Here is a 15074-nt window from a genome sequence, read left to right as displayed (position 1 = left end):
AGTTCCCTCAGCCTCTCCTCATAAGTCATGTGCTCCAGCCCCCTAATCATTTTTGTTGCCCTCCACTGGACTCTCTCTTATTAGGCTCCACTGAGAGTCTTTTTTGTTTTGTTAAGCGGTCACTAGAGCTGAAGTCACTGACAGTCGGGTCTAAGTTCTTAGACCTACTGCAGGACAGTGTTTCTGTGGAGGGGACTGCCCAGCCTGCACTCGCTGTGAGCTTCCCCCACTGGGAGTTGAGTGGAACCTCAAGAGACCGACTTGCAGCGGTCACAGTGGCAGGTGGCAGCAGAAAGTGATGGCACAGGACCATCAGCGGTGGAGTGGTGGAGTGAATGATGGCATGACGAACAGCAGCAGCGGGAGGAACAAGCAAGGTACCTTCTCCCATGCTCCCCACCTCCCAGGGTGGGAGGTGAACTCACGCAAAAGCACCTCTGAACTCTGGGTCTTCACTGACAAGGCCACGAACTCTGAGTGGGGTGCGGTGGAAGAGAAGGGAGGGGCACGTTAAAGGGCTACATTTTAGTGACTTTGCTCCCCCGAATGCTAGATTTCTGACTAAGAAACTTACATAAATATACACTTCCTAGTAGGCCAAGGGTTTTTTTAAACACATTATTTGCCAAAGTCATTCTCTCACACTGTTGCTATCTCAAGAGGTCGTTATCTTGGGGGAGTTTCTGTACTAAACATTTTTATTATATTATAATTATTTTTTACATAACATAAGAACGGTTATATTGGGTCAGACCAATGGTCCAGCTAGCCCAGGACCCTATCTTCTGTCAGTGGCCAATGGCAGGTGCTTCAAAGGGATTTAACAGAAATGGGCAATTATCCAGTGATCCATCCCCTCCGTCCACTCCCAGCTTCTGGCAAACAGAGGCTCTCAGAGCATGATGTTGCATCCCTGCCCATCCTGGCTAATAGCCATCAATGGATAGATCCTCCATGAACTTATCTAGTTCTTTTTTTAACTGTGTTATAGTCTTGGCCTTCACAACATCCTCTGGCAAGGAGTTCCACAGGTTGACTGTGCGTTGTGTGAAAGAATACTTCCTGTTGTTTGTTTTAAACCTGCTGCCTGTTCATTTCATTTGGTGACCCCTAGTTCTTGTGTTATGAGGAGAAGTTTCTCACCAGTCAAGATTTTATAGATCTCTATCATATCCCCTCTTAGTCCTCTCTTTTCCAAGCTGAAAAGTCCTAGTCTTTTTAATCTCTCCTCATATGGAAGCTGTTCATTATTGTTGCCTTTCTCTGTACCTTTTCCAACTCCGATAGATCTTTTTTGAGATGGGGCAACCAGAACTGCATGCAGTATTCAAGACGTGAGCATACTATGGATTTATATAATAAAAGTGGAGGAGCTTGGTTTGTCAGACCGATCAGCAAAGCCAATGCTGAAAAACTATATGAAAAGGCTGCAAAACACCTGAACTGCATCAACATGCAGAAAGCCTTATAAGCCAGTGTGACGATGCTGCCCATGGGAGCAGCTGAGGTCACTCAATCAGGATGAACTGCAAACAAAATGGGGCAGGCAAACCCCAGAAGCTGGTGGATATTCCATTACTTAGATTTCCCCAGCCAGCCCAGAACAGCCTCTGTAGCACCTCACGGCCTCCGTCCAGACACACTCGTCAGATATGCTGATTATTACTGAAAATCTTATCTCATCATATAAAAGGTTCTTCCAACCCCAAAGGATCAGCCATATACCCAGGTTCAGTTATAACTTAGATCTTACCCAAAATACACGTTTATAATCCGTTCTAATTAACTAAGCTAAAAATTATTAAAAAAGAAGAGAGAGTGAGTGTTGGTTAAAAGATCAATAGACAGACAGACTTGAATTCAGTTCTTGAGGTTCAGACACAGCAGAGATGAGCCTGTAGGTGCCAAAATTCCTTTTAGAAATAGTCCAGAGGTTATAGTCCAATGTCCATATTCAGGGTGACTCCAGTCAGTGACTGGGGATCTCAATCCTTGTGGCTTAAGGTTTCCCCCTCCTGAAACCCAAAGCAGATCTAAGATGAAGCAGGATCGTGTCCCAGGATTTTTATACATTTCCAGCAGCCTTTTGGCCTGAGAAAACAATAGGCTTAACTCCTTCTCCCAAACATCCTGGCAATTAGCACAGAGTAATTTATCCATTAAACAGTTCAGATACAGGTTACCACAACCTTCAAAGAGACACATAGACAATAACACTATTTCACTCAAGTATCATCTTAAATGCTAATATTCCTCTTTTGATCTTTGAATCAAAGCTCTAGCAATAGACAGGCCTTGTTTGCTGACATCCCAAGCCCTGAGCAAACACCTCCCCTTCTACCTCTAACACTGCAGACTTGCATTTCAAAGCTCTGGTCATTTACATATCTGGCCCTGTCACCTTTCAATGAGATTATTAGATTACACTCATAACGTCACAGCTAGTCACTGTCAAAGCCAATTTTAGAAGTGCTTAACGAGGGTGTTAAAAATGCTGGAGACAGTTTATTCAAACCTGGCTGCTACACCACACTTTCTCTGTAAGCAAGAGACACCACACCCTCCAAACTGGAGGCCAGTGTTAAGTGCACTGTAATTTGTTCATCCTGAAGTTGGACACTGGTTTTGACCAAGACCAGGAAATGCTCATTGTCTTTCTGCAAGAAACTCAGCTGACTGGCTAGAAGCATGTGGTGCAAGAGTGAAAGACTCAGCAGTGAGAAAATGAAGAACTCTCTCGCCGCATTCAGACAATGTGCGTACATGGCTGAGGAGTGAACCGATGCAAACGCTTGTCAATTGGACCCCAAAGAGACGGCTGCTTGTGCATTTGGTGGAGCTGCAAACCTCTCTGGAAGACATGGTGGAGCACAAGCTTTGCTCAGGGAAAACTGTAACTCGAATCTCTCCTACGCACACTGCAGAGGCCGTCTCCAACCAGCGCTAGTACAAGCTGCAGAATCTTCAAAAGACGTTAAAAAGCTATAAATTTAATGTCTTCATTATACTATTTTTTTCAGCAAGAGTCCAAAAGGACCGAGCATCTTGGAAAATATAGAAGACACACCGGGACTGAAGTTCAATTTAGTCCAACCTGAGAAAACCCGCTGGCTTTCTCATGAGCGATCCTTGGCTGTTATCTTAAAATTACTGCTGGCTCACTACAAAAGCAACTTCCCCTCTCTTGCTATTGACACCTCCTCATCAATTATTCGGAGTGGACCACATCCACCCTGATTGTATTGGCCCTGTCAACACTGGTTCTCCACTTGTAAGATAACTCCTTTCTCTTCATGTATAATAATGCCTGCATCTGTAATTTTCACTCCATGCATCTGAAGAAGTGGGTTTTTTACCCACGAAAGCTTACGTCCAAATAAATCTGTTAGTCTTTACGGTGCCACCGGACTCCTCGTTGTTTTTGAGGATACAGACTAACACGGCCACCCCCGATACTTAAAATTACTGCAACCATCATTATTAGCTTTGAAAAGTATCTACCGAGATGGGGTGGATTTAAGTAGTGAAGCTGGTGAGCTACTTTTGCTGTTAAGTTCAGAGAACACAATTGCCATTCTCTCTTGTAAATGTACTGATGAAACCACGTGGGTCATTCAACAATGTCATCCAGGCATCTACTAGAACAGTAGTAGATCTCTGTCCAGCAATGGAAGCTACACTTGGATCAATCAGAGAGAGATCCATTGAAAACGTATGGGAAGAAGCAAAGACTTCAGTTCAGAAGTGACTAATTAGGGCACTTTTATTGACTCCTTAAATGAAAAGGACAAAAAGTGTTTGTTAGGACAGCTGAAAAAGTAAAGTACACAGACTTGGTTCTTACATCTCTACAACAACAATTTCTGGATTCTATCAGTCTCTACGTAGCTTTTACAGATGCCTGTTTTATAAAACACCGATAGTTCAGTGGAGTGAAGCGCTACCAGCAATGTGGCTGCCATGTGATCAGGACAGACTAGAGAATTTGAACACAGAGTGGAATATCATACGATGAACGAATGTAGATTTGACTTCAACTTCTTCTTTATCATCATTAGTGGTTTGACCCAATTTTTGTGCTGTGTTTCCCGAGATGAAAGAAGTACGAATTCATCTCTTTCTACTCCCCAATCACAGCGGCTACAGCTGAGCATTCTTTTTCCTCATAGAATAGAATTTTGTGTTCTGAAAGAAGTCGCCTTCTGCCTGATCATGAGCATGTCATGAAGGACTGGAAGTACCGAACACAGGAGAAGCCACCAAAAATGAACGCATTGCATTTGAGAAGTTCATTAACAGAGTTGTGCAAATTATAACAAGAAACCAAGACGCATGTAGATGTCGTGCTTCATAGAATGCTTGTGTTGCCAATTATAATTTGTGTGATGATTTAAAAACATGAGTTAAATCGAATGAAATGGTCGTGAAACATTTTTCAGTTGTTACTATGATGCCATACAGCCCCCCTTCACCCTCACGGTCTCACCCGTCATCGGCCCTGACCCACCTGTACTTTTGAGCACCCTCCCCCCCCCACCCCCGCAATTTCAATTGCTGGGGAAAGCACTGCCTGGTTAGGATATGCTGTGCTTTGGACCAGGACCCCACTAATCGCAGAGTTTAAAATGTGCTCTGGAGAGCTTTAAGGTTTAGAGAACATGAGAGAGAGTGGGTGAAGCACAGTCACATGCTGAAGGAAAGGGAAACAATGCTGTGAAGAAAGAAGAATGGCCCTTGGAGGGGACGACTCAGTCAGAGATGGGAGGTTTGCTCCTGTGCTGGGATCAAACAGCCGAGGCCAGTGAAGCTGACAGGATCCGGTTACAAATAATGGCCGGGGAGGGTTGACAATGGTGTCCAGGTAACAAGAAATCAGTGTTAGCTGAGGAAGGGGCAAAGCTGCTCTCCTGTGGCGAAAGCAAGAGCTGGAAGCTGAAGAAAAAGCCCACCAGAGACAGAAGGAAATGGCCACATTTCAATGCCAAGTCCTGGGAGAACCAGAGAATCTGCACAGTCTGGAATTCCATCTGCGCCCAGCCACAGAGACTGGGCTAGAGTCTGCTCAGTTTATAAAGAGCCTGAGCTATGGGGAGTCTCTGTCCACCTTGGAGCGTATGTGACAGGCCCAGGAATCCTGGTGCGTCCGTGAGAATGGAAATGGTGAAAAGCGCAAGCCCCCCAGGAAAAGAAATCACTACACCACAGTTTAACACGAGGACGGGGGAACCGTTGTGTGGTGCCAGTGTGGGGCCCAAATTGTCCAAATCGTAGAAACACCCCAAACCCCACAATAAATTCTCATGGGCTTACACCGAATACAGAGGCTAAGCAGATATGCCCCAGCACAGCCATGTGGTGTCCCGAGGCAGCCCCTGCGAGTGTTAATGCTACCCCCTTGATCTCAGGTAAGTTTGGGGAGGGAATTAGCCTCAAGGAACAGGCCTGGCTCAGGCCCCTGGCAGCCAGCTGGGAGCTGGCTGGAGTGTGGGGGGCGGAATCTGGAGCTGGCAGGGGGCTGTAACAGAAGAGGGAGCAGGTTCTGCTGGGCCTAGGTGCTAGCAGGATCCATGATGCACTGGCAGTCCCAGGGCAAGCCCAGCCACTGTGGGATAAGCACGCTGCACCCAGCGAGGGCAGGAAGGAAACACCGCTGCCTGGCACAACGATCTCCGGTCTGGAGGGCTGACTAAGCCCCCAGAGAAGCACGCAGAGGCTTTTTGCACCGCTAACAATTCCACCGTATGTGGAGAGCCCCAGCTGGTGTGACTCAGCCATCACTCCTGTGAGTCAATGGGCCAGATCCCCAGCTGGCGTCAATCAGCCGTCACTCTGCTGAGTCAGTGGGCCAGATCCTAGCTGGTATGAATTGGCCATGGCTCTGTTGCCTTGGCCCCACTATGGGCCTGGCTCCTTAGCTCAGTGCCCTGACAAGATCATAAACAGGGATCATAAATAGAGGAATCTTGAGTAGGGCTCCAGAGGGTTCTTTTACCTTTGGCACTGGTGCAACCACTGCTGGAATCCTGTGTCCGGTTCTTGTGCCCATAGGTCAAGGAGGATGTTGATAAATTGGAGAAGGGTCAGAGAAGACCCACGAGAATGACTGGAGGATTGGAAAACCTGCCTGATTATGAGAGACTCTGGGAGCTCTGTCTTTTTTTAGCTTAATAAAGAAAAGCTTAAGGGGTGACTTGATCAGTAGACTTGGGGAACAAATCATTGGTACGCTGCTCTTCTGTCTAGCGGAGACAGAGTAACACCAGCCAGTGGCTGGAGGATGAAGCCAGACAAACTCAGACTGAAAATAAGATGTAAATTATTCACAGGGAGAGTAATTAACCCTGGTGGCCATTTCCCAGGGCTCGTGGTGGATTCTCCATCACTGGCGATGCTTAAACGATCTGCTCTGTGAGTTACCATGGGGCTGGTCTCTGGCCTCTGCTAGGCAGGCAGTCAGACCAGATGATCACAACGGTCCCTTCTGGCCTGGGGATCTCAGAATCTTTGAATCACTTTCCTACTTCTACGTGTTAGCCCCATTTTTATATATCCTGGGGTCCCTGAGCCTTTTGCCACAGTAGTGCACAGACAACTTGTGTTGAGGTGATTGTCTGTGATGATCCCTAAATCTGTCTCTGGGTACGTCTACACTTGCAGTTGGAGGTGTAGTGTACCAAACTGAGATGCCGAGTCTGGACTCGGGATGGCTAGCCCATCCCTCTGCTCACACCACTGCAGCTACACTGTTCTTAGCGCATTCACTTGATCAGTGCTAGCTCAGGTACATCTAGATCATAGAACCAGAGGGTTGGTAGAGACGTCAAGGGTCATCTAGTCTAACCCCACAGCCCAGATGCAGGATTTGTGTCTAAACCATCCCGGACAGGTGGCTCCAGCCTCCTTTTGAAAACCCTCAGGGAAGGCGCTTCCACTACCTCCCTATGCGTCTGTTCCACTGTCCTACTGTTCTTACAGTTCAGGAGTTTTTCCTGGGGTTTAATCTAAATTTGCTGTGCCGTAGTTTGACCCCATGGCCATTTGTCCTGCCCTCCTGTGGCAAGAGAGAACAACTTTTCTCCATCTTTTTTGTGGCAGCCTTTCCAGTATCTGAAGACCATTATCGTATCCCTTCTTAATCTCCTCTTTTCCAAACTAAGCATATCCACTTCCTTCAGCCTTTGCTCATATGGCTGCATTCCATCCCTTTGATCATCTTTGTCGCTCGCCTCTGGGTCCTTTCCAGTTTCTCTACATCTTTTCGATACATTGGTGACCCAAACTGGACACCGTACTCCAGCTGGCCGAGTAGATCAGTACTAGCACTTCCAGTGATTTGCATGCTGTGCCTTTGTTAATGCAACCTAACATTGCATTTGCTCTTTTTGCATCACAACAGCATCACATTGTTGACTCACGTTGAGGTTGGGATCCACCACAACTCCCAGATCCTCCTCAGCAGTGCTGCTGTCTAGCCAGTTATCCCCCAGTCTGTATTTTGTGTATCTGGTTTTTCTTCCCTAAGTGCAGCACCTCACATTTGTCTTTGCTGAATTTCATTTTGTTGTCTATAGCCCAATTCTCCAGTTTATCAAGATCCCTCTGAATTTTAGCTCTAAACTCGACAGAGTTTGCAGCTCCCCCCATCTTTGTGTCATCTGCAAACGTGATCAGTCTGCTTTTGATTCCTACATCCAGGGCATTAATAAAGGTGTTCAACAACGCCCGGCCCAGAAATGATCCTTGTGGAACCCTCCAATCCAGCACCAGTCCGTTAATAGTTCCTCTTTGTTCACTGTTGTTTAACAAATTATGTATCCACTTAATGGTAGTTCTGTTGAGTCTGCATTTCTCCAGCTTACTTATGAGACTGCCATGTGGGACTGTGTCAGAAACCTGGCTGAAATCCCAGTATATTGTGTTTGCTGCGTTCCCTCACCCACCGAATCAGTCACCTGTCAGAGAAGGAAATCCAGCTGGTTTGGTGTGATTTGTTCTTGGTGAAGCCATGCTGGCTGCTAGTGATCACCCCTCCATCCTCCCGGTATTTGCAGATGGAATGTTTTATACATGGCTCTAGCAGCTTCCCGAGTGTCGAAGCCAGGCTGAGTGGTCTGAAGTTCCCCGGCTCCTCCTTTCCCCCTTGTTAAAGATGGGCCCTACGTCAGACCTTCTTCAGTCTTCCAGGACCTCACCTGTCATCCAGGAGTTTGCAAATATTATTGCCAGTAGTGCTGAGATTTCTTCAGCAAATTCCTTCAGCACCCCAGGGTGACTAACATCCAGCCCCACCAACTTGAATTCATCCAGACTGGTCAGAAGATCTGTGACGTGTTCTTTACTTAGCCCGATGTGCAGCCCTCCCCCTTTATTGTCTATAGTAACTTCGCTAGCTGTCCAGTCACGTGTTATTTTTTGTGAAAAGACTGAAGCAAAGTAGGCAATGAGCAGCTCTGCTTTCCTAGCATCTTCCATTATCATCTCACCGCCTCCACTGAGCCATGGGCCCACGCTGTCCTTTATCTTTCTGTTTTGTCCAACATAGTCGTAGAACCTCTTGTTGTCTCGACCATTCCTTGCCAGCTGTGACTCATTCTTTGCCTTGGCTCTCCTGATGTTGTCCCTACACACTTGTGCTATTCCCATGTATCCTTCCTTGGTGACGTGTCCTCCTTCCATTTCCTGTATGGATCCCTTTTGGGTTTTAGACAGCGAAAAGCTCCTTATGCAGCCACATCGGCCTCCTGTGGCCCTTCTTCTCTTTCCTCTGCCTAAATCTCTGTGAGCTGAAATCTACACTTCCAGCTCCGGGCTACAGATGTGTCACTGCTTTCCAAGACCGTCTCCCCCGCCCTGTAGATAGAATCTGTGTGCTTGGTCTTACCTGGCATTGACTGTATTAAAACCTATCTTGTTGTATGTGACCATTTAACCAGGCAGTTCGGCTCACTCTGTAGCAGGATCCTGTCCTTCTTATTTACTGCCCCATCCATTTGTGTCATCTGCCAACTTTACTAGCAAAGATTTATCTGCTGTGTGAGCCAGTGATAAATATATTAATTCATGTTGGACCAAGAACTGATCGTGGTGGGACCTCGCTAGAAACAGCCCCACTCCCCGATGGGTCTCCATTAATAACTCCAGTCTGAGATCTGTCGGCCAGCCAGTCTGTAATCCATCTGCTCGTTCCATAGAGGGCAAGGTACTGAGTCCGATGTCATGGTGAAACCCAGTGAAATTAACCAAGCCATCATTGTGCCCAGGATCGATGGCAGAGTAACCAGGCTGTGCTTCTCGGGCCGTCTCTTTTGCCCTTTTCTAATACCGCAACTACACTGGCAGCCCCTAGTCCTCTGTGGTGTCCCAGCTTTCTCAAGAACCCCACTGGTTCAGAGAACTCCTCAGCTGGTTTCTTTCATACTCTGAGATGTCGCTTATCCAGGCCCATTGGTTTGAAAGTTTTTAACTGGAGCAGATGCCGCCCACATCCTCCTTTATTACAATGGTAACGTTATGTCCCACCAGAACATCATCTGGGGTGGACACATCTTCCTGCTTCGTCCCGAAGACAGCCCAGAACCAGCCTTTTACACATTGCTCTTCAAGGTTTTACTCTCTAGCTCTGTATCTGTGCCTAACATAAGTGTTTCAATTACAAGATGCCTTCTTATTCTCTCTAACCCTGTTTGACCATTGATATTCCATTGATTCCTTTGGCTTCCCTTACCAGTCACCTACAATGTTGAACATGTAATTTACATTCACTGCCGTTTACTTTCCCTTTCCCCACCCTTTAGCTATGGGATTTTTGTTTTAGCGCCACATCCACATTTCTGGGTGGCTTTTTCCCCGCATAATTTCTTTGTGGAATCATGGTGTTTTGGGGCATCCAGGAGGATGTCCTTAAGCAAATCCCTGGTTTTGTTAACGCTGCCTGAGCCAGGAAAGTTGCCAGAGCCAGTCCTGAGCTCCCACTCTCCTTGCTTGATGTGATGGGAGAGGCCTGGTCACCCCAGACATAGCCCCAGGGAGCTCTATTGCCAATTCTGCCCCGGCCTTCCAGACCTAGCCCAGTGAGACTCTGCTTAGTTCCTGGTATGGTGCAGGCAGGTGCCCAGCTCCGGGCAGCATGGGGCCCTTGGGACCTGGCCTGGATTCCCATCCTCTCCCCTTAATGCCTCAGGGGAATTAGTGCCAGATCAGAGCTGGGACACTGGGAAAGCAAGAGCTTGGTAACAGCTTCAAGTGCCCACCCTCAGCGCAAAGCTCATGTACACATGGGGGAGGCTTTAGTGGGGGCGTCAGTGTGGGAGAGGTGCCGGCCAGGAGCCCTGGATTGGGTGGGTGGGCACGGCGGTGTGGGAGCAGTGCCGTCCCAGGGCCCTGGACTGGGTGAGCGTTGGTATGGGTGCTGTGCTGGGCGAGTGGACAAGGGCATCAGTGTGAGAATGGTGCCGGGTGGGGACGATGCACTGGGTGGGTGGGCACGGTGGTGTGGGAGCAGTGCCATCCCAAGGCCCTGGACTGGGTGAGCGTTGGTGTGGCTGCTGTGCTGGGCGAGTGGACAAGGGCATCGGTGTGGGAGTGGTGCCGGGTGGGGACCCTGGACTGGGAGGGGGCACGGCGGCGTGGGAGCAGTGCCATCCTAGGGCCCTGGACTGGGTGAGCGTTGGTGTGGCTGCTGTGCTGGGCGGGTGGATGAGGGTATCGGTGTGGGAGTGGTGCCGGGTGGGGACGATGGACTGGGTGGGGGCATGGCGGTGTGGGAGCAGTGCCATCCCAAGGCCCTGGACTTGGTGAGCGTGGGCATCGGTGTAGGTGCTGTGCCAAGTGGTGGCCCTGGACTGGGTGGGTGAGGTGTTGGTGGGAACGGTGCCGGGCGGGAGCCCTGGACTGGGTGGGTGGGGGATCAATGTGGGAGTAGTGTCGGATGGACGGGGGCGTCTATGTGTCAGCGGTGCCCTCCCGGGTCTCTGGACTGGGTGGGGGATGTGTGGGTATGGGAGCGGTGCCGGGCAGGGATCCAGGGTGGGCAGAGGCAGTGGTATGGGAGCAGTGCCAACCCGGTGCTCTGAACTGGGTGAGCATTGGTGTGGGTGCCGGTGCCAGACAGGGGCCTTGGACTGGGTGGACGAAGGCATCAGTACGGAAGTGATGCCAGGTGGGGCCTTAGACTGAGCAGGTGGGGAGTCGGTGTGGGAGCAGTGCCAGGCAGGAGCCCTGGATTGGTGAGCAGGGGTGTCGGTGTGGGAGCAGTCCCATCCCAGGACCCTGAACTGGGTGAATGTGGGCATCGGAGTGGGTGCTATGCCAGGCGGTGGCCCTCAACTGAGTGAGTGGGGGCATCAGTGTGGGAATGGTGCTAGGCAGGAGGCCTGGAATAGTGGGCAGGGGTGTTGGTGTGGGAGCGGTGCCAGGCGGCAGCCCTGGACTGGGTGGGTGGGGGCTGTGGTATGGGAGCGGTGCTGGCCTGGGGCTCTGAACTGCATGGGTGGAGGTGCTGGTACGGAAGTGGTGCTGGGCAGGGATCCAGGGTGGGCAGGGACAGCGGTATGGGAGCGATGCCATCCTGGGACCCTGGACTGGATAGGCGGGGGCGTCAGTGTGGGAGTGGTGTCGGGTGGGCAGGAGCATTGGTGCAGCAGTGGTGCTGGCCCAGGACCCTGGGGTGTCAGTATGGGAGCAGTGCCAGGCGGGACCCTGGACTGGGTGGGGGGGGCGTTGGTGTAGGAGCGGTGTCGGGTGGGCAGGGACATTGGTGCTGCAGTGGTGCCAGCCCAGGTCCCTGGGGTGTCAGTACGGGAGCAGTGCCAGGTGGGAACCTGGGGTGAGTGGGTGGAGGCGTCGGTGTGAGAGTGGTTTTGGATGGGCAGGGGCGTTGGTGTGGCAGTGGTGTCGGCCCAGGACCCTGGACTGGGTGGGCATCGGCATCGGTGTGGGAGCAGTGCCAGGCGGGACCCTGGAGCGGGTGGGTAGGGGCGTCGGTGTGGGAGCGGTGTCGGCCAGGGGCCCCGGCAGGGGTGGGATCTCTCTCCCTCCCTCTCCCCGTGGTGCTGACCCGCTACCCCTCTTCTTGCAGGTTCTCAGATCGATGACCACGTTCCAAAGCGAGCTTCGGCCCGGATTCTCGCTCCCCCCGGAGGCAGGTCTAGCGGCATTTGGTAAAACCAGCGACCTGTCCCCAAACTAAGGACGCAGCCGCAGCACCCCACTCCTCCTGCCGGCCCCGCCCCCACCGGAAGACCTGGCTGTGCCACCTCCACGCACCCCCTGGGCACCGAGACACCACAGTGCTGTCCAGCAGGGCTGTTTGCCATCCAGTCCCGCCAGGGAGGAGGCTGCGGGCCGTGCCCTCCTGTGGGTGGGCCATGGCAGAGACTGCCCTCAATGTGTGGCCATGCACCCGCGTTCAACTGCAGCTCCTTTCTGTGGGATAACGTTTGCTTTGCAGGCTGCGCAGCTGGGCTCCTGGGCCACGGCATGCAGCGTGGGGCAGGTGGGGCGCTGGTGCGGGCCGGGCCAGGCTGGGGGAGAGAGGGAGGGCCGCCTCTACGTTCCATTTTCTGTTTGCACGTTGGATTTGGATCAGTGAGTTTTGACTTGTTTGTGCATCACGTGAAAATAATCCCAGGTGGTTTGTGTCATTAGCGTTAGGGGAGAAGCGGGAGAAGGGCCGGGCCCCACGGCAGGAAGGGGGCGCAGGACCTCCCCCATCAGGCTGCTGATTCCGTGCTATGGACAGCAGGCTTAGCAAGAAGGGTGAGGCCCCCCTCCCTGGTACACACGGAGCAAGGGCCCTCAACTGTAGCCAGATGTGCTACCCTCCCGCCTCCAGCAGTGCCAGTCGGCTGGCCCTGTTCCCCCTCCCCCCTCCGGCAGTGCCAATGGGCTGGCCTAACTCCCCCGCCACCAGCAGTGCCAGTGGACTGGCCCTGTTCCCACCCTCCCTGTAGCAGTGTCATTGGGCTGCTCCATCAGCTGGGGCACCGTGGTGGGAGGGGACACCCCCTGCTCCCCAGAGACCTGCTAGTGGGGCCGCTCACAGTGAAATCAGACTGGCCCTGAGCCCCAGCTGGGGGGGATGGGATGCTCCTGAGCCAACCCTGCCTTCTCCCAGCCCCAGGGGAGCCCCTTGCTAGCCCTGCAGGATCGGCTCTGGGATCCCCTCGGGGTACGTGAGAGCTGGCACCCCAGAGCGCAGCCAGTCCCTGCCTCAAGGCTCTCACAGCCCAAGAGCCAGGGAGATTTCTGGTGCCAGAGGCCAGCTGTTGGGGCATGGGGGTCCCCTGGAGCCAGAGGCTGGCTGTTGGGGCATGGGGGGGCCCTTGGTGACAGAGGATGGCCATTGAGGGTGGGGGCCCCCTCAAGCCAGAGGATGGCTGTTGGGGCATGGGGATACCCCTGGAGCCAGAGGCCAGCTGTTGAGGGTGGGGGTCCCCTGGAGCCAGAGGCCAGCTGTTGGGGCATGGGGGTCCCCTGGAGCCAGAGGTCAGCTGTTGAGGGTGGGGGTCCCCTGGCGACAGAGGATGGCTGTTGAGGGTGAGGGTCCCTTGAGCCAGTGGCCGGCTCTTGGGAGGTGGGAGATCCCCTGGAGCCAGAGGCCGGCCGTTAGGGAATGGGGGGTCCCCTTGAGCCCATTGTTCTTTTCCCAACCCTGTGACATCCTTGCTGTCTGAACCTGCCATAGCCTCCAGGAGGCTCTGGCCCCCCAGCCACTGTGCTGCTGATACGCAGGCTCCATGAGTCCCCCCATATCTTCTGCTTGGCTGCCATCTCTCCCTGAGGTCGGGGCCAGCCACTGGGACATCCTCCTGGCTGCGGTGGCCACCTTCCCTTTGCAGAGACCCAGGAGCAGCTGAGGCCTAGTGGCCGTCTGCTGGGCCTGGCTGAGGTGAGCAGGGTCTCTGCCTGGATGGCTGCCGCTCTGGGGGCTCAGGATTTGGCAGGAGCGACTCCTCCCAGTCTGGCTGCTCGTAGGTCGGAGTTCAGCTCTGCATGCTGGGCAGAGGCTGTGTCAGGCGGTCATGGACTGGGGCGTCCGGACACCACAGTGAACCCCAACTCGTCCATCAGTGGAAGCAGCAAGGAATCCAGCTCCCGAGCGTGTGCTGGCCACGGGAGTCCCAGCCACGAGCCACGCCTCTCACATAATGGTGCTAAACCGTGTTAGCCGCGAGGCTGCACACCTGTGCTTTAACCGTCTGCGTCTGGCAGAACAAGAACAAGCAGCAGCCCTGAGCCCGGGGGCCCAGGGCTGGTTCTCAGTAGACTCGAGCGACTTCTCCTGTGTTTCTTCTCCATGTTCCTTTGGGGTAGCGTGAAATGTGAAATGTAACTTGTGCACTTTTTCCACTAGCTGGTACCTGTAGGTGTGGGAGCAGCCAGGCAGTGGTGCTGGCTCCCGGGCCCGGGGGTGTGGGAGCGGTCGGGCGGGGGGCTCTGGCTCCCGGGCCCGGGGGTGTGGAAGCGGCCAGGCGAGGAGCGCTGGTGGCCGGACCGGGGCGCTGGCTCCTGGGTCCATGGCAGACACTTGGCTCTGGGCAGCCCTGGCCCCTTCCCTGTTGGATAGTCTGTATTGGCCGGTTTTAGAGACATGCCATATGGTTCTGTTTGCTCATTAAAGATTGTTCTCACAGTCTGAGCTCAACGCCTGGTCTGCCCAGCTCCTCACCGATGGGCCCCGTCCCCACAGAGGAACCCCACCCACTTGAGCCCATACCGCACTCTGGGCACAGGCTCCTACCAGCACTGCTGGGGGTGGTGGGCGGTCTGCCAGGCACATAACGACACCAGTGCTCCCCATTACACCTCCTGTCACGCAGGGCAGACCCAGTGGGGTCACACTTGCTGGCTGCCTTAGCCAAGGGCCCTGTGATCCTACTTTACTGGGGGAGTCTTGCCAACCCCAAGTATTTGAAATCACTCAGGACCCCCACAATCCTTAGATTGGCTTAAAACTTGATTTTGACCCAGAGTAAGTGTTGTGGCCTGCTGCTTCCCCTGCTGCAGCCTGAGCACACTGCGGGGAGCTGCCTGCACTTGGGAAGGGGGCTCAGCTCGCCAGGGGGAGCTGATGG

At 52.7% G+C, this 15074-nt stretch overlaps 1 protein-coding gene across 1 annotated transcript in view; it reads left to right on the top strand.

The window, feature by feature from the left end:
- The window catches only part of DPYSL5 (dihydropyrimidinase like 5), a 69866-nt gene extending 57244 nt beyond the window's left edge, over positions 1 to 12622 (top strand). The window contains exons 12-13 of the mRNA XM_075063466.1: positions 12077 to 12287; positions 12328 to 12622. Of these exons, the coding sequence (XP_074919567.1) occupies positions 12077 to 12162 (86 nt within the window). The 3' untranslated portion in view covers positions 12163 to 12287; positions 12328 to 12622. The remainder of the gene's footprint in view (positions 1 to 12076; positions 12288 to 12327) is intronic.
- The last annotated feature ends 2452 nt before the right edge of the window (positions 12623 to 15074 follow it).

This window comes from Chelonoidis abingdonii, chromosome 3 (genome assembly GCF_003597395.2).
Source record: "Chelonoidis abingdonii isolate Lonesome George chromosome 3, CheloAbing_2.0, whole genome shotgun sequence".
In the NCBI taxonomy this organism is placed as follows: Eukaryota; Metazoa; Chordata; order Testudines; family Testudinidae; genus Chelonoidis; species Chelonoidis abingdonii.
Note: the sequence above shows the minus strand (reverse complement) of the source record. Positions and strands in the feature narration are given on the sequence as shown.